Here is a 24,733-nt window from a genome sequence, read left to right as displayed (position 1 = left end):
TATTTTAAATAAATAAATGTGTGTGTATGAGAGAGAGAGAGAGAGATGGGTCTGGCATGCAAGCGGGCATGTCAAAGAACGACAGGTAACCCACCTGTATTTGTAGTTCTTTGAGTGGACCTCTGTAATTCACACTCTGGGTGATCCGTGCCTGTGTGGAGCCTCATCAGAAGATTCTAGAGCTTCTGCGGTAGCAATAAAAACATTAGAATAAGCCCCTCACCCTTCTATAAGTACCTTGGCGCCAAGCATCCCCTTTCAGTTATCTCAACTACCGCTTAAAAGTAAGCAGAATGGGAGGGGCGGAGTTTCGTCATTGTGTTGTTCAGCTGCACCCAGAGAGTTCTCTCTGGGGAAATGCTGGAAACTGATCAGTCAGGACACCTTTAGGAACAGCAAAGGTGATTGAAGAGCTGGGAGAAGTTCTGCGCTGTGTGTGGGCAGCGGAGGAAGGAATGAGAGGTGGCGGCTTTTCATTTCACCCTCTGAAGAGATTCACGAGGCACCGACTGACCAGAAAGCCATATTTTTTGTCTTGGTGATGAGCAGTGAGTACTCCGTTACAGAGGGGAATAGATTATTTGCAGTTAAAAATGGACAATAAATAACAAGACTGAAAGCCTTGAAGCTAATGAGCTTGGGAGGAGATAAGACCGAAAAGAAGTTTAGGAAGCGGTGTGCCTTTCCCTTTCTGACCGGCCCTACCTTAATGAGCTAATGGCAAAGTGAAACTAAAAAACAGTGAGGCCGGTCTGGGTCAGAAAAATAATAACTGTGCCTGGAAACTGTTTGATGTTAAATAACTATGGACTGAGCCTATCTGGATGTTGCAAAGAACTTGACAGAGCTGGCAATAACATAAATACCGGCTCATAAGACCTTGGATCGACGTGTTATCTACAGGAAGGAGAACCCCCCCCCCCTCCATTTGTCTCTTTCTTTGTTCCCTGAAGGGAAGCTTCTGCTAAGTGGATCTTATATATATTATTACAGCAGCCAGAATTATGTATGCTAGAAATTGGAAAAGTACGGCGGTGCCGGAACAAGAAGATCTGATGGAAAAGATACGGGAAATAGCCGAAATGGACATCTTATCGGAAGTTATGAAGGACCAATCCTTGCAAAGGGCAACAGAAAGATGGGACTTATTTTATAAATGGACTGAATTAACAGGTAGTAGCTGAATATATATAGTGAAATGTGAACCTTATACATAAGGCAGAAAAGAGTAAATAGAATGATTTTGGATTTGATATGGCAATAGGTATAGATTGGATATTAGTATGCTATGATTTCCCCTCTCCCTCACAAATCCCCTTCCCTCACAAACCCTAACCCCCATGTCCCTATGTCACCCTTTATGTAAAAAATAAAATAAAATAATTTTAAAAAAAGTAAGCAGAATGGCGTGACAGAGGGGAGGACAGGTGGGATGTGTGAATCACAGAGGTCCACTTAAAGAACTCTGATTACAGGTGGGTAGCCTGTCGTTCTTCTTCATGGCCTCTGTGAATCACACCCTGGTGACTAATAAGTTGTCTTACCCGGAGGCAGGGTGTCACGCCACGGTAGAGGCTAGAACAGCACATCCAAAGGCCCCATCAGACTTCTGCTGGAGCTCTGCTCATTACCCCCAGGATTTTCACTTTTATCCCATTTGGGGTAATTTACCCCTGTTCCCCGATCACTGGTCTAAATGGTTGTATACATTGGAGATAGAAGGCAAGAGCGTCTAACGTATGGAGGATTTTTTCTTGATTTGAAGAGGGTGATGGGAAGAATGAAGGAAGGACAATCAGTTGTGAAAGATGAAACTGAGAGACAACTTTGGGGAGGAAGAAAATATCCATGAATAACATGACCTGATTGGGAAAAATGTAGATAAGAGTAGTCATAGCATAAGGCTGTCAAATCACTAGCTTGTCGAGCTGAAGTGATAGCGACGAGAAAAGCCGTCTTAAAGGTGAGGAGTCGTAAATCAGTTGTGGCTAAAGGCTTGAAAAAAGGTTTGGTAAGTTGTTTCAAGACTAGAGTTAAGGACCATTGTGGAGAGGGAGGTCGAGTATCAGGGTATATATGAGAAAGACCTTTAAGAAAACATTTTGTTGTTGGATATTTGAAGAAATTAGCTGCTGGAGGTTGGTACGAAAATTTGGAGGTTGGTACGAAATTATTGCAAAAAGGTATACTTGTAAGGAGGAGATGGGAAGGTCGTTGGATTTGAGATGGAGTAGGAAGCAGAGAATGGTGGAGAGTGATGGATTGACTGAGGGTAGTGAGGAAGATTCAGTGAAAGATTGGACTTTCTTCCACTTATATAGGTAGGCCTTCCTTGTGGATGGTTTCTTAGCCTGATGGAGAATGTCCATTACCGAGCGGAAATCCTCCACACTGCCAGGTGCAGAATAGGTAAGTCTGGGTGGAGGACTTGGGTGTTGTTCTGTATGACGAGGTGGGGCAGGCGGGGGAGGTGGTGGATGTCTGATGAGAGACTGTGGAGAACTGGGAACCAAGGCTGTCTTGGCCACCAAGGGGCTATAACGATGGCATTGGTTTTGTCTTGTTGCACATGGGCCACAACTTTGTGGAGGAGCGAGAATGGCGTAAAAAGGTAAGTAAGGGTTTTGGGCCAACGGCCGACAAATGTGTCTCCTTGGGAGTGTTTGCCGATTCCCGCTCAGGAGCAGTATAGTTTGCACTTTCGATTCGTTTGGGAGGCGTAGAGGTTGAGAGTTGATGTGCCGCATTTCTGGCAAAGTTAACTAAATACTGATTGATCTAGTTCCCGCTCATGATCTTGGGCATTTGTGCAGCTGAGCAAGTTTGCTGGGTTGTTGTCTTGACCAGCAATGTGTAAAGCCGTGAGACAGATGTGATGTTGCAGACACCACTCTCAGAGGTTGACTGCCAAGTAGACGAGACTTGGACAGTGGGTATTGCCTTGTTTGAGGATGTAGTACATTGCTGTGGTGTTGTCGGTGGCAATCTGTACCATTTTGCCTACAAGGTTCCTGAAAGCTCTACAGGCTTTTATGACTGCCAATAGCTCCAATTTGTTTATGTGGAGCAATTTCTCTCTGTGAGACCATTTGGCATGAATCTTGAGGGATTTGAAGTGAGCCCCCCAGGCCATCTGGCTAGCATTGGTAGTAACCTGTATTTGTGTATGCAGTTGTTGAAACAACCGCCTGACAAAAAGGTTGGGAGGAAAAGGCCACCACTGAAGTTGGGAGGCGAGCTCTGGAGAGAGTGAGGACGGTCTGTTAATGGATCGAATAGGGCAAGAAACCAGGATTGGAGAGATCTCATTTTTAGCTGTACATGTTGTACAACTGATGTCACGGAGGCCATGGTGCCTAGAATCCATTGTACTGTCATAGCGGGTATTAAGGCATGAGAAGTGAAACCCTGAAGCAAGGTAATCAAGTTTTGTCTCTTGTCCTTAGGGAAAAAGGGCCAGGCTTGCATGGAATCTATGAGTGAGCCTATGTAATGTACAGTCCTTGTGGGTTTTAAACTTGATTTAAACTTGTTGACAGTAAGACCAGGATTGCGAAGCAGGGCGAGGGTGAAGTGGGTCTCTCGTTGAGCTTTGTGATGGGAGTATGCTACTAGGAGCCAATTGTTGATATATGGAAAGATGAGAATGTTTTGGAGTCTTAGGTAAGCGGCTACTGGTGCCATGCACTTGATGAATACTCTTAGGGCTGTTGCAAGGCCGAATGGGAGCCTTTTGAATTGGTAAGTGTGTGATCCTAGTTGAAAATGGAGGAATTTTCTGTGTGTGGGATGTATTGAAATATGAAAGTAAGCATCCCTTAGGTCTATGACGGTGAACCAGTCGTTCTTTTGAAGTAAAGGAAGAACTGATTCTAGGGTAACCACACAGAATTTTGTGGCAATGATGTATTCGTTTAGTCCTCTCAAATCTAAGATAGGGTGAAGGCCTCCATCTTTTGGGGGGACGATGAAATAGTGAGAGAAAAACCCATTATTGTTTTGATAAACAGGTTGTATGGTGTCTGAGAACATGGTTGATAGGACAGGAGTCTGACATCATCAGAGAGTTGTTGAGGCTGTGGAGGGATGACTGCAAGCTTAGATTTTTTGACTCTTTTTGGAGGAGAAGGTTCTGGGGCTGAAGAAGCTTTGGCAGGTCTTTGACATTTAGTGGAAGTTTTCGACGTCGAGGACTTCGACATCAAGGGTTTTGACTTGTGTGTCTTAGAGATCTTGGACGATGTAGATGGAGCATCGGAGTGAGATGGTGTAGCTGATGAACACTGTTTTGATGATTTGGTAACAGCTTTTTCCATTGCTTTTGTTTGAGAAGTGGCCTTACACAGGGGTTGGACCATTTTAATTGGCTGCAAGGATTGTTCCCAAAGTCGAGGTTTTAGCCTAGAAAGGCGGGATCGCAGAACTCGACGTTTGAAATTTTTGCAATGGGTACAGGAGAAAGTTTGATGTTCTTCTCCTAAACAGAAAAGGCATTTAGTGTGTCCGTTGGAAAGTGGAATTTTGTTTTCACAGACAACGCAGTGCTTAAACGGGCCCAAAGGGGCCATAAATTTAGAGAAAAACAATTTAAGAAAAAATTGGGTTGGACAGGGAGGGAGGCGGCTGGGAGGCCGATTGTGGAGAAGAAAAAACTAATAAAAGTATTTGGAAACTTTCAGTTGTAAAAAGAGAAGTGAAATAAAAATGAAAAGGAATCAAGATTAAGCTCTCTTTCACTTTACTCACAGAAGCAGAACGAACTATGAGGCTCTCAACACGGCAGTTGAAAGAAACTGAAAGGGGATGCTTGGCTCCACAGTACTTATACAAGGGGGGAGGGGCTTATTCTAATGTATTTATTGCTACCGCAGAAGCTCTAGAACAGGGGTGTCCAACCTTTCACCCTCCCTGAGCCACATTAGAAGATGAAAATTTGGTTTGGGCCGCACATACATTTGGTTTGGGCCGCATGGGGGAGGCAGCCCTAGCCGTCCTCCGCAGCCCCGCTCCAAGCGTGCTTACCGGCAGCTGCGATCTCAGACAGCAGAGGCTGCCAGCTTCGACTCCGGTGGCTTTATGGGGCCGGGAGGGGGTCCACCTATTGATGGGGATGGTGCAATGCAGTCACGCAGCCCCCCTGTCCCCTCCCCTCCCACTCCTTCCTTCCTTCCCTCTCTCCCCCTCTACTGTTGTGACATGCCCCGGCCACATTCTGGCCGCAAGCACCAACAGTGTAACTTGAAACTTTGGAATTTCTTTTAAAATAAAAAATTGCCCTGGGCCGCATTAAAAGCTGACCTGGGCCGCTTGCAGCCCTCAGGCCGCAGGTTGGACAAGCCTGCTCTAGAATCTTCCAGTGAGGCTCCGCATCACAGAGGCCACGAAGAAGAACCAATAGCTTGAAGGGAACAGTTTTTAGCCCACTGTTGACTTGCTCTATGGCAGTTTGTTTATTAATTTGTGTGTGTGTTGAATGCCTTCTCTGATTCACTGATCATAGCCTTTTTTTAAACGCAACTTATTCTTTTTGCAACTCGAAACGCCTCTGTCTCTCCCAGATGTAACCTTTTGCTCATTCTGTGCTTTTATCTTTTACTTTCCTTTAATAAAGTCTATAGTCAGTCTGTTGGGTCTGACTGGTTTTCCTCAGAGCACTCCTTGGCAAACTCTGACCATTAACTACCCATATTGTCTATGCACATGAACAGAGAACACTTAAAAGTTTTATCTTGAACAGGGGATGGTGGCAGCTGTAGCTCTTTCCCCTGGAGCCTTAGTGAGACTAGGTCATGGACTAGGGTGCCTGTCAAGGATACCCTTATTAATTAAAATGAATTAATTTAATTATCAAGGATCCAAGGTGGCTTGCATCCTTAAAAGACAATATTCAATGCTAAAAACAATAAGTATACAAATATTAAAAAGGAACAAGCAAATACTATTCTGAGGAATGGTAAGTAAAAGCAACACTAAAAGCATTCAGAGCAGGAAGATTTTAATCCGTTTAAAAACCCCTCTCTGACCATTAAGGGAAAGCTTGCCTGAAGAGAAAGCCCTTTTGCGTGCTTGTGGAAGGAGAGCCAAGATGGCCTCCAGTGGGAGGGAGCTCCACAGTCTCTTGGGAGCAGCCACCGAGGAGGCCCTGCCCTGTATTTTCACCAAGCATGCCTGTGAAAGTGGTGGGATCGAGAGGAAGGCCTCCTCCAATGATCTCAACACCCGAGCAAGCTCAACACATTCTTTTAGATAGCTTGGACCCTAGCTGTATAGTGCTTTACGGGTTAAAACCAGCAGTTTGGATTGTGCCTGGAAACAGATCGGCAGCCAGCAGAGCTGCTGTAACAAGGGGGTGGTTCTGCGATCCTGGTGACCAGCCCCAGTCGAACAAGAGTCGCCCGGCACCATTTTTCTGAGTCCTCTCTTCCAGGAAGGCCTGGAGCCCCGCCGTTCAATGGAGCCCTCACGTCCCCTCTCAGAGATGTGGGCCAGAAGGAGGCCGCGGTCTAGGGTACCGAAAGCCACGGAGAGGGTTCAGCAGAACCGGCAGGGACACCCTTCCCTTGTGCAGTTCCTGGCGTAGGTCGCCCACCAAGGGGGCCAAAGCAGACTCTGCCCCATAACCAGTCCTGAAGCCAGACTGAAAGGGATCTCAGTCATCCATCTCGTCCAGGAGCCCCTGGAGCTGAGAAGCCACAACCAGCTCCAGCCCCTGGTCCAAGACTGGGATATTAAATAGTGAATGGTCAGGGTGCTAGTTTCACAGAGCCCGCTGGAGAAAAGATCTCGCCGAGGGGGATTCCACCACGCTAGTCCACCTACATTACCTCTTACCGTACAGACAGGACAAGCTCCCTACCTTGCTAGCACCTCTGTCAGCTTTTACATACACAGGCATTTGAGATCTGTGGGGCACAGGGGGAATGCAGATCCTAAGCCATGCTCAGTGACTTAGTGCACTTCCTATAAAATTTTGGTTCAGTGTAAAGGGATGAGACTAAGAGCAGGGTTGTAAGTAAGAAGTTTGAATCTCAGAGCAGGAGAGCGGAAGCTGTAGCTGCTGTTGGCAGTTGGACTACTGAGGCCCTTGTCAACTTTATTAGGTATGATTTTTAGATGTTTGTGTTGGAAGAGTGAATCCACATAGTGAACTTGTGAATTGCATACAACTGCAATATTTTATTTTAGGGTTTTGAAGATTCTCCTGTGTTATGGATGCCTGACCCAGTTGAGGATGATACCCTGAATTTTTGTCTGACTTCAAAGGGATACTTGAACTGTGCAAATTCTACACACACCTTCTGTATTGGTGCTGCTACCAAGGGCTTGGGTGCACGAATTGTAGCATTTTGCTGTTATACTTGCCTGTGTTGTCTGCTATATGAATGCAAATAAGAAGAGACTTATTTTGTGAAACCGTGTTTACAAGATTCATCCAAAGTAAGCAAATAGACCCACAGAACATGAAACTGTTACATTAGCACTGGTCAATATGATTGGTATCTTAAATTCTTTACTCACCAGCCTGCGGTGAACTCCACGTGTGCATCGAAGAAGCCGGTGATCTGACCAGATGCAACTTTCCACCCTTCAATGCGCGCTCGGATCAGGCCTTCTCTTTTTCGGTTGCGCACCACCTTCACAAGGTCAGGGTATCGCTTGCTGACATACTCCTCCAGCGGTGCCTTGAGTTCCTCTGGAAGAAGAACAAATGAAAACTGATCAGACCGAGGGGTTTCCTGGACCTGAGGACATGAGCAAGTCTTAGGGGAGGTTCTCCACAATTGATTAAATGTGTGGAAGAATAAGGAAGGTTCTTATTTGCCACCTGGCAGTTTCTTGCCACCTTCTTCTTACTTTCCCCCCCTGTTTCTTTGTATTTTAGGAGTTTTGTAATTTTTGCTTTGCTTTCTGTACACTGTGCAGAGTCACAATTTGCTAAAATGGACAGGATAAAAATTGATTGATTGATTGATTGATTGAATGAATGAATGAATGAATGAATGAATGAATGAATGAATGAATGAATGAATGAATGAATGAATGAATGAATGAATGAATGAATGAATGAAGTGCCAGGGCTACAGGCTGGAATAGACCCTGGCCAAACTTTACTGATGACTTATATTTAACCTGTACTGTTGTACTCAAACTTCTAAATTCTGGCCTTTCTTCATCAGGGAGTTGAAGAAATCTCACCACTGTGAAGACTCCAGTTGAGACTGCCCTTCTTAGCAAGGGCCGCTGTTGACTTGTGGTGTCTCTTTAAGGTCCTATTTTGTCCCTTATATCAGTGGTCCTCAACCTTGGGCCTCCAGATGTTCTTGGACTACAACTCCCAGAAGCCTTCACCACCACCTCTACTGGCCAGGATTTCTGGGAGATGAAGTCCAAGAACATCTGGAGGCCCAAGGTTGGGGACCAGTGCCTTATACTATTTATCATCTCCATGAAACCATGGGGAGAGGTTGCCCAGAGTTTTGGGGTTCAGTGTTGATTTAAAACATAACCTGCACATTTGCATTGTTTCCACAACCAGGCAGCCTTTTCCTGACTTTTTTCCTGAACTGTAAGATACCACAGAATGGTTGATCAGGGCATCAACTAAAGACCAATGTGAGTTCTCGGACATCATTGACTCTTCTACATCAAACAAGCAGTACTGCATGCTAAAAAGAACATCCATCCACCAGGTAAAACTATCTATTTGGCTTACATTGACTGTTCCTGGTTACAGTGGTGCCCCGCTTAACGATTACCCCACTTGACGACGAATCCGCTTCATCGCGATGTTTTTGAAATCACTATTGCGATCGCAAAATGATGTTTTAATGGGCAAAATCCACTTTGCAACGATCGGTTCCCTGCTTCGGGAACCGATTCTTCGCATTACACCAATCAAAACAGCTGATCATTGGGTTTTCAAAATGGCCACCGGCTGTTCAAAATGGCTCCCCGCTGTGTTCAGGATGGAGTTTTCGCTGCACAGGCATCAGAAAATGGCTGCCCTATGGACGATCTTCACTGGACGCTGAGGTATTTCGCCCATTGGAACGCATTGAACTGGTTTTCAATGCATTTCAATTGGCTTTTTCTTTCGCTTGACGAGGATTTCGCTCTACAGTGATTTCGCTGGAACGGATTATCCTCATCAAGCAAGGCATCACTGTAGTTTAACTAAATTCCTAATCCCATATCGGTTAGAGGCAGGCCACACCACCGGGCAGTCTTTCTTCCCCTAGATAAAGATAAACTCTTTGAGTTTCAAAAAGGCAGAAAGGAAGAAAGAGAGGGGGGTCAGATTGCTTGTGACTGTCCTCTGTTTTAAGAGATGGGCCATAAATTCCAAACTGCTAGCTGAGGAGGATCTGGAAATCAACATGCGGGCTGCAGCTATTTCCGTCGAAGAAGCTCACGTGACCTCTACACCATCAGCCATGGGAATCTAGAACACTAAAAACAGCACTTAAGTTTGGAACTGTCCACAAGAACTTGATGCAGAGCCTTGAAGAAGATGATTTTATCACTGAAAGCTTGCTATTTTTAAAACATTCTTAACGGTTGATTAAAGGTATCACCTGTTTCTGCACCAGTAGGCGGACAACACCCAACTCTCTCTCCCTTCCGTCGAAATCCAAGGAACCTCTCTCGGTTCTAGACCAGAGTCTGGTGTTAGGAATGGACTGGAGGAGGGTGAATCGACTGACATGGAATCCAGACCAGACAGAGGGGTTCCCGATCCACTGAAAGGCAGATCAGGGAATAAGGATGCTGCCTGTGCTGGAGGGGGTTACGCTCCCTCTGAAAACACGAGGGCAGTTTGGCGGAGGGCTCCTCCTGGATTTGTCTCCAAGCCAGGATGCCCAGGTTTCGCCAGGAGTGCCTTTGCACAATTAAAACGAGTGTGCCAGCTGCGCCCGTTTCTTGAGAGGGCTGATCTGGCATCTTTACATAAGAAACAACCTCCAAGTGCTTACATGTGAAACTCCTTGCTGGATTTAAAACAAGGAGAGAAAGTGGGAGAAGACCAAGGAAAAGGGAGGATTCTTACATGCCACAGAGCCTGAATTAGGACAGAGAGTTCTTACTAGTCATCTGGTTCAATCCTATTGCATGCAAAGTTCCTATGTATTGAACATGAAGCACCTTACTTTATTGAATATGGGGGAAAAGATGAATGTACAGTGGTGCCTCGCTTAACGATGTTAATTGGTTCCTTTAAAAAATCGTTACGTGAAAACATTGTTAAGCGAAACACCATTTCCCATAGGAATGCATTGAAAACCGGTTAATCCGTTCCAATTGGAACAGATTGCCATCCTTAAGCGAAAATCGGCATAGGAAACATCGCTGAGCGAAACGCGGTTCCCCAATTGAAATGCACTGAAACCAACTCAATGCATTTGAATGGCTTTACGATGTCCGTTTTCGCTCCTTTAAAAGTGTCTTAAACTGTTTGAAACCTGTTTTAAATGCTTGCGATCGTTAGTCCACCTTGTGTAATGTATGCAAACTTAATTTGGTGTTATTCTGAGTCTTCGTTAATTTTTGGTGAATGTTTTTCTCTCTCATTGAAAAGCATTGGACATTAGAGAACATCGTTAAACGATGCGGAAAATTCCTAAAAGAAACCCATGGGTAAGCGAATTCTTCGTTAAGTGAGGCAATCATTAAGCGAGGCACCACTGTATTTGTTACTGGTTGTGGCTTATTGTGGCTAGTTGATATGATGTCTGAACACAACTTGATTGTATGTCTTCCCATGTGCACCACCGGACAACTGAGATGCAGCCCAGCAGCTTACCAATTAGCCTCAATTAGCTGTGGCAAGGTATGCAAACCCTATGCAAGCACCAATTGGAATCTGGCTAGGGAGCCTGACACCGAGGGAGGTCCAGAGGGAAAAGACACGAAGCCGGGCCTTCTCAGCGATGGCTCCTCGCCTTTGGAACAACTTTCCTCCAGAAATTCGCGAGGCCCCAATGCTGAGTACTTTCAAATGCCAACTGAGAACATGGATGTACATCCAGGCCTTCCCTCCTGTCAACTACTGATTTCTTTGCTTTGCTATTTATTATTACTTATTCCTGCACTATTTGTTATCGCTGTATGCTAATATTTTTATGTTTTTTAATTGTTTTTGATATTCTGTAAGCCGCCCAGAGTGGTAAAATATACCAGATGGGCGGGATATAAATCGAACAAATGAATAAATGAATAAATGGCCATAGTGTACTTCTTTTCAAAGTAAATCAATCAAAAGCCCAGAAGCCAGCATTTCAATTTGAGCTTTCCCGCAATCCCAGTGCTTTCTGGGAAATTAAAATGGCAGTGCTGAACCTGGCCAGTGATCATTATCCTACTACTGTTGGTTTCTAAGCTGGAATGGGATCATGCAATTAGGAGGATGCCTGCCACAGGACATAAACCTCCTTTATCCAAGTTTGTCACTGTGTGGAGACTTCCAAATACTTGGAAGGGCAGGATCTGTTCTCCATCATCCCAGGGTGCAGGACAAACAACCATGGGCTCAAGTGACAGGAAGACAGATTTAGGCTGACTATCAGGAAAAACTTCCTAACTGTTAGAGCAGTACGACAGTGGAACCCAAGATGTCAGGAGGTGTTCAAGAGACAACTGCCTGGCAGATATCCTTTGATTTGTACTCCTGCCTTGAGAGCAGGGAACGGGGCTAGATGGCCTTTGAGGTCCCTTCCAACCCCATGATTCTATGACGTTTCTCTCAGAAGTCTGCTCACCTTCGTCACTGTTGTCGTCTACAAGAATGATTTCTTTCAAGAGGTGAGCAGGAGTATGATTCACTGCGCTGTGAACAGAACGCAGAATAACCGACAATGCCTCATTCACAAAGATAAATATAATAGAAATCTGTGGAAGATCCTTTGGGTACTTCAGCTCTTTACACCTGAGAGAGAGAGAGAGAGAGAGAGAGAGAGAGAGAGAGAGAGAGAGAGAGAGAAGATTAAGCAGAAACTTGACCTAGTTTGTACAACTGCAGGAAGCAAAGAACACGCGCACGCACGCACGCACACACACACACACACAAAGAATCCATTAGTGATCTGAGCTAGAGATGATCAAGTTACACAGTTTACAGTCCATATTGCAGGTCTATGTACCCCATACTCTGGGCTAGCCTAGAGGGAAAAATCCTTATCCAATTTTACATTTAAAGGATGTATTTTTATACCAAAAATTGCATACATTTTTGTAGAATAGACCACAAAACACGTATCTCAACAGCAGGGTGGGTTTTTTTAAAGCTAAGAACTTCATCTGAATCTGTCAGGGTAAATGATGATGAAGAAATAAATCTGAATTGGCAGATTGGAGGTGTGTTATCAGGTCAGGTTGATTTTTTAAAAAGAGGATCCTTCTTTTTAATGTTTAAATCGTTCCAGCATCTTTGTTGAGGACTGCAGCTGAATTCATCTAACTCTTCTTGTGGGACTAGGCAAAAGCTGGAATATAAAACATAACAGAATGGAAAGACGTGGAACAGGGATGTCTTATAAAAACTGATGCCAAAGACAGTGAGATGCAATGGGGAAAACATCCGAACAGTATTTTACGACCTCAAACATAAAATAACTGCACTTTCACTATTGCCCCCAAACCCAGAAAAACAGCCCAGAATTGGGACTTCTGAGTGGGGCAGCCCAGCCAGATTCACCCTTCCCATCTGACTAGGGGGGACCGATGCAACCAGCCCAAACATCCCCCCAGGAACAACATTCTGGTACCTCTTCTGGGCAGAAAACCCACATTTCAGTCATCAGTCCAGAACAACTGCTGAGTAGGACAGCTCAATGAAAATGGCCCACGGTGGAAGAAAAATGAAACAAAAAGAGGAACAGCTGGAAGGCGCAGAACAGCAGCGCCCTCCCTCCCAGTCTTCTCTTCTCCAGGATAAGCCAAAGGGATGGGCCTGGGATGGAAAGGCAGAAAACATACAGTCCCAACCTCTGTCTGTGTGGACGGTGGTTCCTGTGAAGCATCAGTGGTTGGATGGATTACTCCAGTCCAGTCCTACGTGATGGCCGAATTGGTTGCTATCACCAGCTCAGAAGCAGCTGTTCATGGGCCTTTTCATCCATGTGAAACTTAGACCCAGAACAGATCCGAGATTCCTGAAGCCATATGGTGCTGGCTGGATCTGTCCCCTCTATCGCAATGGGACGGGTGAACTTTGGCAAGTGTAAGTCTGGGCTGTCTTGCATAATTTGAGTTTCCTGCCTCAAATGTGCTTCCTGGTGACATCATTTCCAAGGTTGGACTCAACAACCTTAGAGGCCCCTTTCAATTGTATTATTCTGATTCTCTGTGGATATCACTGTTCATGGCCATACAGTGCAATACAGATTTTCTGACTGCAATGGGTACCTGAATGTGGTCACTGGGGGTATTCTGTGGTTTGCTGCATGCCTCATTAGGCATTGGACTGTCCTCATTAGGTGGGAGACAGGAGTTTCATTGGACTGTCCTGCTCCAGAACTGCTGTTCCAGGCTTCCTCCGCCATCCTACAACATTGTATTATAATATATATATATTGGCCTGGAGTGGGTACTGGAACGTTGTACTTGGAGTGTTTAGGGGCTGGTTGTACCAGTCCCCCTCTAGTTGAATGGGTTAGGGTGAATTTGGTTGGGCTGCCCTATATGTTCCAGGCTGTTTTGTCCAACATCAATTTTCTGCCTGAACCAGGCACTGGAATGTTGTTCCCATGGGCGTTTTGACGATGATTCCATTACTCTCTTCTGGTTGGGTTTATTGGGTGAATTTGGTTGGGCTGATCTTCAGTCAGAGAAGATAGCTAGTTCTCCATTGGCAGAGAGAGGCTTGTGTGGGGGAGAACACTCTTCTCCACGTGTTTTTTTTAACACTGCTTAGATCCGTTTGCCATTTAGATTAATTAAAACACGGCAAATGAAGCAAATGAGATTGGCTCTATAAAGGAATTCAACTGAGAACTTAGAGCTGCAAAGAATCTCTTGCTTTTAACTTTGTTTCTTTTAATACTGTGAGCTCTCTTGAAACCTTTGGGAGAAAGGTGGTACCTAAATATTTCAAATAATAAATAAATAAATAGACCACAATGTTTGGAAACCAAACAAATGGCCAAAGAGGAAAATGAAACATGTCAAAAATTAAAGAGCTTGAAGATATAATGTGTAAAAGAAATAGGAAGAGAAATGGAAAACATTTCTCTAGATAGAAGAGGTGAGATGGGAAACTTAAAAGCTGAAATGAAATAAAACTCACAGAAAATACTTTCAGATCTTAAGTCTGATTTAAATAAGGCAATGACCAAAGTTGGGAATGAGATGAAACTCATGGTTACCAACTTCAGGAGACAGAAGAAATGATTGAATCAAACATACTGAAGATTTATGGCTAAGAAATGAATCTTCAGGAGATACAGAAACAAATAATTGATGTGAGTGATCAATCAAGATAAGAGAATATAAACATTCATGGAATGTCAGAAGGAACAGATTGTGGGAAGCTCCTGTCCAAGGCCATTAGCTGTTATCTGTTTTCAGTGATGAGCAAACTCTCCTGGCAGAGAGCAGCAGCTGCCAGCAGGCAGGGTGACCCACTCATTCTGCCTTTTCCCTTAGAGTTAGGGCATAGGTTCAAAGTCTCCCACCAATCCTAGTGGAGATTAGGTAACCAGTATCCTATCTGGATTCTCACAACATACGATGTAAGCCTTGCTAAGTTAATAAAAAGAGTTCTCAAGGCATTGCCTTTGAACTCCGCTGGATCAGACATCTGTTGTCAACACTTATTTACAACTCCTCTAAAGGCTAATTGCTTTCTTAATTTTTCTGTGATCATTAGTTCACTAGTTTTCCTTTTGCTCCGTAATCACCTACAATAGATAAAGGGGGGGGGGGGAATCTTGCAGAGGACATGTTAGGATGGTTAAAAACAAGGGTGCAGGAAATAAACTTGTCAAGAAAGGATATTGAAAGATGGCATTAAATTGGTCTTAAAACAGGTTCCAGGATGTTCTCAAAGATTTCTGAGTTACTACAAAGAAAAAAAGAGAGAAATTACCTTAGGAGCATCAGAGGAAAGGCGGGTATGCTGAAATATAAAGAAGCAATGATAACAAATCTCTCCTGATATACAGTATGTTTTGAACCGTTAAAAAGGAGACATTTGATGAAGCCAGCAACAACCATTTTGAAGAAGAATGACGTTGAATGCAACTGGGCATACCAAGTTCTTACGAGAGTCTTGTATAGAAGGAAATGTTACAGATTAGAGTCTTGAAAGAAAAGACTGAATTAGCTGTTAAAAAAATTGGAATTATTGATACAAATCAGTAGATGGAAGAATTGGAAAAACTGGATGAGAATCAAGAAAACACCAGTTCCAGTTCAGAAGAAGATGGATCAGAACTTGGGCCCAATGGAAAGGTTGTGACGTCAATGTCAGATCACACCAACAGTGTGACAGGAGGACTTTAAACAGAGATGGCAGTAAGGAATAGGAAGAGAAAGTGAAGAAAAGAAGGCTGTGGTTCCACGGCGAAAGGCTGAAAATTCCATCCCATTCTGGTCTGTGAAGAATTCCCAGAAAAAAATATATACTGTATATATAAACTGCTGGGAGTTGGACTGAGAAAGTGCAGAATACTGTGAGTTAAACAAGGTGGAAGAGACGAAGAGGTTTCAACTTTTGAAAATAGCCCTTCTTGGAGGACAGAAGGGGGAGGGAGGAGAAAGTAATATAACGTCAGCCTTTGAGTTATTATTTGAAGAGTCCTCCCCCACTAGTTTACCAAAAGAAAGAGAGGAGAAGCAAGGATTAAAGCTGGAACGGATAAGAACCAGTTTAGCTGATGCATGATTTGGGCAAGCTGTTTAACAGAGTTTAACCGCGAAACGGAAGCTAAATTGATTAAGTTCTCCACACTTAGATATTAGACACAACAATGTTAAGCAGGGGTTAGGAAAAAAATTGGGATCATCTGGGGTTTGCGACTGGAATAGATTATGCACTTGATAAGAACAAAGATCTGACTGATAAGAGCTGTTGTGTGACATGAGGGAACCTGCCCCAAAATTCTTTTCCTCATCTGTTTTCACATTGGAAGAAAATGGATACTAACAGTATATAGAGATAAATATAAAATTGAGAATATACAGAAAAAACGACGCTATAGAAAATTAATGAAGAAGGAGGTGGATAAGCAAATTTAATATAGAATACCAAAGGGTCAGAGAAAGTGTATTTTTTTAAAAAGGGAAAAAAGGATTAGAGATTTAGAGGAAAATATTAATTAGAAAGGCTTTATTTGTAATTTCTAAAGATGCAATGGCAGAGTTATAAGCAGAAGAATAAAGAATAGAAAGGTATCCAGTTAGAGTTCTGAAGAATTTAATATCTCTCAAAAGGGAATATTTTGAACTAAGTAATAGAAACTCCAAATTGTTAACAAGAGTTTACTCAGAGGAAAAAAAGCAAAAAAAAAAAAAAAGACTATAGAGATGACTGAAAATGAAAAAGGTAAAAGAGAAAACTGAGGCATTTCAAGTTACGATGGTTCAGTATACCAATGAAAAAGAAAGAGAAGAGACACTAATCACAAATGAAAAGTGGGGAAAATTAGACCTGGAGTACTATAAGGTATTTTAAAAGTTTATTTTACCTAAATTGAAGGTTTTATTTAATAAAATGATAGACAGGGAAGAAATTCCCTCATCTTGGAGAGATTTGCTGAATATATTAATTTTAAAACAAGGAAAGGATGTTATGGGTATGGATCATATGGACAAAATTTATTAATAAATCAAGATGCCAAGATATTTACAGATTATTTAGTTAAAAGATTGAATAGTTCTATTGATAAGTAGATTGGGAAAGATTAAAAATGATTTTACAAGCTGGACAAGTGGCAGATTTAATGAGAAAGGTACTCAATATAATTTATATAGGAAAAGAAACAAAAATAAAAGCAGAGATATTAGCATTAGATATTTTTAAGGTATTTGATTTGGTGGACTGGCCTGCATTAAAGATATTAATAGAAAAATTAGGGTATCCATTTTAGTCCTATTATTTAACCATTATATTCAGAGAAAACAGCAACTGTTGTTGTTCAGTCATTTAGTCGTGTCCAACTCTTCGTGACCGCATGGACCAGAGTACGCCAGGCCCTCCTATCCTCCACTGCCTCCCGGAGTTGTGTCAAATTCATGCTGGTTGCCTCGATGACACTGTCCAACCATCTCATCAGCAACACAGCAATAGTTTTAGTGAATGATGGAATAACAGGAAAAAAATATCTAGGCCAAGGGACTCCTTATCTCCAATTTTATTTGCTTTGATAATAGAGATACTAGAAAACATAATTTGGGAATTTAATGAAATAGAATTAATAGGAGATAAAGAACAAAAATTGTGAATTTATTTGCAGACAATACATTACTAACAATTGAAGATAAAATCCATAGAAAAGATGAAAGTGCCTTTCAAAATATTTGAAGAAGTAACAGGGTTAAGGATAAATTGGAGTAAGTCATAATTTAATAATTTATGACAATGAAGAGAGAATAAGAATGAAAGATAAAGAGGGTAAACTGAAAAACATAAATATTTAGGAATAAATATTATTTTTATTTATTTATTTATTATTAGATTTAATACCCCACCCCTCTAGAAAACGTCTACTCAGGGTGGCTTACGTGAATAAAAACACAACAATATAAACAATATAAAAATCATCAAAAAACACAATTTTAACACTTATTTCTAAGCAGCATATTACCAAGATGCCACAACTCAAGCAAGAAAGATAGAGGCTAATTGACTAGAGGGAAGGACTGCCTGAAGAGCCAAGTTTTTAAATGGCTTTTAAAAACACACAGCAAGGTTGCCAGTCGAATTTCAGTTGGAAGGGTATTCCATAGCTGAGGGGCCACTGCCAAGAAGGCCCGGTTTCTTCTTTTCTCCTTCCGTGCCTCTCTTGGCGTTAAGCCCCTGAGCCATCCCTGCTGGCTATGTCGGGTGATTCAGGTAGATCTAGGTGGAAGAAGACGATCTGCCAAATATCGAGGTCCCAAACCGTTTAGGGCTTTGTACGTCATCATCAGCACTTTGAAATCAATGCAGATCGATTTTGGCAGTTGGTCACAGTGCCAGAACAGTGAACAGCCTTCAGACATCTGTTCACTGTTCTTCTGACACGAGTAGGCACTATGCCAGCGCCATATCTCCCTCTACCCGTAATCACAGTGATGTTAGAACCCTCGCTGGGAGGGCAGGCCTTCCTCTGCATGTCAGATAAGTGGAAAACAAGAAAGAAAAAACTAAATGAGCAAAATACACTAAGGTAAAATACAGTAAAACAATAATAAAAAATTAACAAATCATGTCTAACAATAAACATTGATATCTAACAATAAACATAAATTAAATTACCCCCTCATATAGTCCTGTTCCACCTCACTCTGACCTGGACCTTTGTCTGTCCTCATGTTTCTACACTAGGTGTTATTAAGGTTGTAAAAGTTAGAATGCAGTTCTTATAAGACTGGCATGCTTCAAGGCTTTCATCATGGGAGAGAGGGAGACATTGTAGCACAAGGATTAAAGCTGGTAGTAGCGCTACGATTGCCCCTCTCTTCCCTCGGAGAACAGTTTTTACAGGTCCCAACATGATGACTCGCAGATACAGCCAGCAGAGACCCACGACCAGTGGATTTTTCATTCCAAGGCAGTTTTTCCAGCTCCCACGGGCGGATTTTTGGCTCGCTGTCAGACAGAGCCCCAAAGTTTCACGATTGTCCTTCTGCAGCTGCCAAGAACTCGGTGGAATTCCGATGGTTCCCAGGCTCTCCCTGGCTTTCCTCTCCCTCCTCGCCGGTCCCCAACAGCCTCCAGCCGTGGCCCCTCAATCTAACACGGGGTCCTTCCTAGCTCCACTAGCCAGCCAAGTTCCAACCCCCGTGTATCGAGCTCAGTGTTGGTCTTTTTCTCTCATGCATTCGCCCCGCCGCTTGTCCTGCAGCAAAGCCCACTGTGTTAGCCACCAAAACAGCCTTTTCACCAGCACAGCCTGCACTGTACGACAGCGATATCCAAGTAAATACCCAATGAACAGGGTAAAGCAGAAGGGACAAAGGAGAGGGACGGAAAAACGTGAAAAACAAAATAAAAAAGTAAAAAAGAAACAAACCGGAGCAGCAGAAAGACGCTATCCGCCCGTCACCGGTGCCATCTTATAATTTGCAAGATATTATAAAATTGAATTTTGATAAAGTAAAAAAAAGAAGCAGCAGATAAAGGAATATTAAAAGTTAAAGCTATCTTTATTTGAAAGAATTGCAGTATTTAAAATAAAGATTATCCCTAAATTAAATTTTATGTTTTGGATGTTACTCAAAAAGGTAGGAAATAAGGAGTTAAAAGAATGGCAGAATATGATGAGTCATAGCTTAGTCATGTCTGGTATGAACATTTTGGCAAAATGGGAAGCACAAGTGATTATGTCAAAAGACCCTGATATATTTTTTTTTAAAGTGCATAGCATTTTAATATAGGAATATAATATTACTACTTTTATTTTCAAGTAGATTAATATAATACAAAACACTGGGTGGCAGGGACAATGAATACTGTATGTTAAGAGATGCCTCCTTAGAAGTACTTCTAAATTACAAGCCAAAATAGATACAGTGGTGCCTCGCAAGACGATTTTAATTCATTCTGTGGAAAACGTCATATTGTGAAAACAGTGTCTTGTGAAATGCGGTTCCCCATAGGAATGCAATGAAATCTAATTAATGTGTTCCAATGGGGGGGGGGAATCAGAACAAAGTCAAATTTGGTTTACATTCGTCTTGCGAAAAAGCGTCCGTTAAAAAATCATCTTGAGAGTCACGGACCCAAACATCATCTTGCAAAAATTGTCCATAGGAAAACCGTCTTGCGAAGCGCAACAGCAATCGTAAAAACCAATTGTCTTGCGGATTAATTGTCCCACAAGGCAATCATCTTGCGAGACACCACTGTACGGCTATTTTCTAAAATCTCATTGCTTAATTATGTATGTGGAAGTGCAAGCAATGTAACATCCAGTTTCTTCTTGCCTGCAATTAACAAGTCACTGCTAGAACTGGTAGGCGTGGGGCAACGATTGGTTTGGCATATACTCAAGAATCTCAGAGGGGAGTCATTAATTGGCAGCTAGAAGACACTGAAAGTTACACCATTTGTGTAAATAAGCAACAGGATTTTGGCATCATGTCATTATAAGTCTGTTCTTGAAATACAATCCAAGCACATTTTTGTTGCATTCCACAAGTTGCAAATTAGCTTGCTCCCCCCCCCAGGCTGCTCACTGGTATATGGATTTGATTTGCGAATTTGTTTAGTCAAAGAGCTTTGAAGGAATGGTGTGCCTTGTAAGATGAGGAAATAATTTTCTTTAATGTTTGGTTTAACAGTCAGAAACAGGAAAAAGAGAAGTTATTTACCTGTAACTCTGGTTTTTTGAGTGGCCACCTGTGAATTCACACTAATGGGATTAGTGCGTCTGCACAAAGACACCTCGGAATTTTCCAGAGCTTAAGCACATGGTGCCAGGACCTCCCACATACTACCTTTACCCCTGCCCCAGCACTGAGTACCTCAGTTCCGTAGAACAGTCTGCCGTTGCCCAGCATGCAAAAGGCATACATGACGGACAGAGGGGAGGATGGGTGGGAAGTGTGAATTCACAGATGGCCACTCAAAGAACCAGAGTTACAGGTAAGTAATCTCTTTTTCTTCTTCATGGTCTCTGTGAATGCACACTAATGGGTGACTAGCAACCTGACTTACCCAGAAGAGAGACATCACAAGAGCACAGAGGCCAGACCAGCACAGCCAATGGAGGCTTCAGTCGTGGACCAGATGTCCAGTAGATAATGGGTCGCAAAAGCAGATGGTGTAGCCCATGCATCTGCCTTGCAGATGTCAGACAGGTCCACACCTCTTAGGAACACCATGGAGGAAACCACGGCTCTGGTTGAGTGGGCCTTCATGGTGTGTGGTAGAGGTGTCACCCATTGAATAGTTGAAACAATCCACCTAGAGATTGTCTGGAATGTGACTGCTGACCCCCTGGAATGGCCTTGATAGTTGATAAACAGCCTATTCGAATTGTGGAAGGATGAGGAGTGAGAGATGTAGTAGGACAGGACTTGTTTTGACATCCAAAGAATGCAAAGAACGTTCAAGACGTGAAGTTGGTGCAGGGAAAAATGTAGGGATCACAAGAGGCTGGCTTAAATGAAAATTGGTGTCCACCTTGGGAACAAAGGAAAGGTCCAGGTAAAGTGTCACCTTGTCAGAGTGGCACTGAAGGAAAGGACGGTCCACCCTCAGAGCAGCGAGCTCCCCTGCCCTACATGCTGAGGTAATGGCCAGGAGGAAGGCTGTCTTCAGAGTGAACAGCCGTTCAGATGCTGTAGTCAGGGATTCAAACGGAGGCCTCATGAGATGGTTAAGGGCAAGCTGAAGGGACCACTGTGGAGCAGGAGGCTTGTATGTTGGGAGCATCTTTCTCAAGCCGTGTAAAAAGTGCTTGAGAGTAGGATGGAGGAACAAAGCTGCTGCTTCTAAAGAGGGTGTTTAATGAGCCACTATTGCTGCCCTATAAACTTTCAGTGTGGAATGGGAAAGGCCACGTTGGAAGAGATGGAGGAGGAACTGGAGGACCGCATTGAGGGAAGTCGGCTGCACAGGCAAGTGATATGAAGATGCAAACATACAAAAGACTTTCCATTTGTAGAGCGCTTCCGTGCCTGGCTTAAGATATCAGGTACAGTGGGGGTCACCTCCATGCCGTTAGATGAAGGGAGTCTAGGTCTGGATGGAATGTCCTGCTATGATACAAGGTCAGTAAGTGAGGAATTGCCAGGAGATAGAGATGCTCCACTGCCCTCTGCTGCAGGACGGAGAATCATGGTTGGCAGGGCCACCACGGGGCAATCATGATGGCATCTGCATTGTCCTGGTAGACCTTGATGACTGTCTTTCGGATGAGTGGAATCAGTGGAAACATGTACAGAAGGCTGGTGGACCAGCTGGTTATGAAGGCATCCCCCCAGGAACGACAGCCGATCCCTGTTCGGGAGGAGTAATGACTGCACTTCTTGTTGTCTGCAGAGGCAAACACATCCATCCGTGGTCTGCCCCAAAGATGGCAGAAAAGACGAAAGATCTTGTTGTCAAGTGACCATATTCATAGCTGTAAGACTGGAGCCTGCTGTGATGGTCGGCTAGGGTAATCCCGTCTGACACCACATGAACTGCCACAGGGTATAGGTGGTGGGCAAAACACCATTCCCACAGTTGGATGGCCAGATAAAGAAGGGAGAGGGAATGAGTGCCCCTGTTTGTTGATATAGAACATGTTGTCCAAAGCCACCTGAGGTGCACGGCCTACACTCGAATGCTCGAAAAGCCAAACACTCGAAAAGCCTTGATAACCACAAGCAGCTCCAGGAGATTGATGTGAAGTTGAGCCTCGTTTGGAGACTATAGGCTGTGAATAATCATGTCTCCACAGTGTGTGCCCCAGCCAGTTGGACTGGCATCTGTGATCAGTTGGATCGACGGAGCAAGAGGGCCAAAGGACCTTCCCACTAGGGGATCTGAGACGTCCTCACCAGGTCAGCTGGGATACCAACTCCACAGTGACCTCGAGTAATCTGGACGGAGGGTCAACTACCGCACTGAAGAGAGATAGGTACCACACCTGCAAGGATCTTGTTTTCAGGCGGGCGTGCTGGACCACAGTCGTGGTCAATACCATGAGGCCTAACAGATATTGAGTCTGATGGGCTGATACCAAGACTCCTGGGAGGAAAAATTTCAACATGAACTGGATCTTCACTATCCTGTCCTCTGGCGGGCAGGCTTGGGCTAGCGAGGAGTCGAGCACCGCTCCAATGTAAGACATCTGTTGAGTAGGCTGCAGGGTAGACTTCTCCAGATTGACCTGGAAACCTAGGGCCGATAAAAGAGAGAGAGTTATTGCTGTGTCTCGCTTGGCTTGGGCTCAAAGGAGGAGGGGGGTTGGTGGTTTTCCTCTCACAGGAAGAGCATCGAACTCGAAGGCATAGACCCTGGCTATGATGGTGAGGACCCAGGAGTTCTTGGTGATGCTCTGTTGACATTGGAAAAGGTGAATAGAGGGGTTGACGGCTGCTGGTGGATGGGGCAAGTAAAACATTCTGCCAGAGTTTGCGGTCAGGGTGACATGCCTGCTGCCAAGGGTGCTGCCTGCCCACCTGCTGGCGAAAGGGTGCCAATGGAAGACCCGAGGCCCAAGGTCTTTGGTGGTCCTGAAAGGGTCTATAAGCATAAGGATGGCGCCAGGTATTTCATGGACAGTACTGTTGGCTGGAATAGGACTGATGGCCATCTTCCTCAGTTTTAGCAAGTTGTCCAGGATCTCATTGATCATTTCATCAAATAGACCCACCCCATCACAGGGAAGGTCTTCAGTCCTGGAACTCACATCTTCTGAAATGCCTGCAGACCGCAGCCAGGTATGGCAGTGTAAGGTCACTGCCATGGCTATCTGTTTAGTGGCAACACCCACAAAATGCCAAGCCACTATGCACTGCTGATGTGCCAATGCCATAGCCTCCTGATGGCATGCTAAGCCTGTGGCTCAGACCTCCTCAGGAGCAGCTTCTAAGGCAGGGAAGACCTTATTCCACAGGTGACAATGATAAGCCCCCATAGCCACAGAATAGTTAGCCAGGATAGCTGACCCTCAGGATAAAGGAAGCCAAAAAATAAAAACAACGGCCGAAGATCTCCAGCTTCCTACCCTCCTTGTTGTCTGGAGTCAACGCAGAGTGGTTTCTAGCTCAACTTTGCATGGCGTCGACAATGAAGGAGTTGGAGAGTGGATACTTCAACAGGAAATCCATGATGTCACCATGTGTCTTGTAGAGATTCTCCACCCTCCTAGGTATTTGGTGTGATGTAGATGGCTTGTTCTAGGATTCTTTGGTAAGTTTCAGGAGCGAAGAGAAAAATGCGAGGCGGAGAGGAGGACTTTGGTTTTGTGTAATAGCCTTATATAACTTCTCTATGTCTTCCGCCACGGGCTGATCAATCACCAGGTCCATCACTTCCGGAATCCTGTGAAGCAACCGCGAGGAAGATGAGTAATCCTCTGATGGAGAGGGTGGGTGATTCTCTGCCACATCTGAGCCCAGGGTAGGGACATTCGGCAGTGAGTCCTTGTCGACATCGATTCCGGATCGCTGTCAAAGTCATCAGGGATATGCTCTGAAGATGGTGAGAGAGCATCACAGAGGGGAGGGGGTTTCTGACCAGTAAGCTTTGGCAGCAAGGAGACAATCTCTCTTATTCTCCCTTTCAGGTCTCTGAGGTGGCAAATCAGGCGAAGCCTGAGGGCATGAGCCCAAATCTGGTCAAGAATGGTGCCCTGAGATCACCAAAGAATGGAACCTCTTCAGCTCCGCTGGGGGTAAGACGTTATCCAGCAGGGCTCTCTTAACATATCCCCGCAACACCAGCCTGAGACTGTGGTCCTCCTCAGGGTAAAAGTAGCATCCCAAATATCTCTGGTATCGTGGAGGTGAAGGTGACAGGGAAAATGGTCTGTAATAGCCATGCACTGGCTGACACCAGTAGTATGGTTCGAGCTTGTAAGATGTCGCATACAGCTGA

At 44.0% G+C, this 24,733-nt stretch overlaps 2 protein-coding genes across 5 annotated transcripts in view; one reads left to right on the top strand and one right to left on the bottom strand.

Moving 5' to 3' along the window:
* Nucleotides 1-24,733, bottom strand: part of GALNT17 (polypeptide N-acetylgalactosaminyltransferase 17) — a 174,387-nt gene that overhangs the window by 74,974 nt on the left and 74,680 nt on the right. For all 3 annotated transcript variants that reach the window (XM_072978222.2, XM_072978221.2, XM_078378905.1), the window contains 2 exons: nucleotides 11,757-11,923; nucleotides 7,519-7,693 (listed from right to left, as the gene is read on the bottom strand). In XM_072978222.2, the coding sequence (XP_072834323.1) occupies nucleotides 7,519-7,693; nucleotides 11,757-11,923 (342 nt within the window). The remainder of the gene's footprint in view (nucleotides 1-7,518; nucleotides 7,694-11,756; nucleotides 11,924-24,733) is intronic.
* LOC144583991 (uncharacterized) overlaps nucleotides 1-24,733 on the top strand; it is a 484,560-nt gene that overhangs the window by 432,111 nt on the left and 27,716 nt on the right. The window contains exons 1-2 of one of the 2 annotated variants that reach the window (XM_078378900.1): nucleotides 11,920-24,337; nucleotides 24,423-24,530. The exons of the other annotated variant lie outside the window; for it this stretch is intronic. The gene's annotated coding sequence lies outside the window, so the exon portion shown is untranslated. Of the gene's footprint in view, nucleotides 1-11,919; nucleotides 24,338-24,422; nucleotides 24,531-24,733 lie in introns of those variants that run through there. 2 annotated transcript variants of the gene reach the window in all.

The sequence above is a fragment of the Pogona vitticeps genome, chromosome 7 (assembly GCF_051106095.1).
Source record: "Pogona vitticeps strain Pit_001003342236 chromosome 7, PviZW2.1, whole genome shotgun sequence".
NCBI classification, from domain to species: Eukaryota; Metazoa; Chordata; class Lepidosauria; order Squamata; family Agamidae; genus Pogona; species Pogona vitticeps.
The sequence above is the reverse complement of the archived record's forward strand: the minus strand, read 5'-3'. Positions and strand labels throughout refer to the sequence as shown.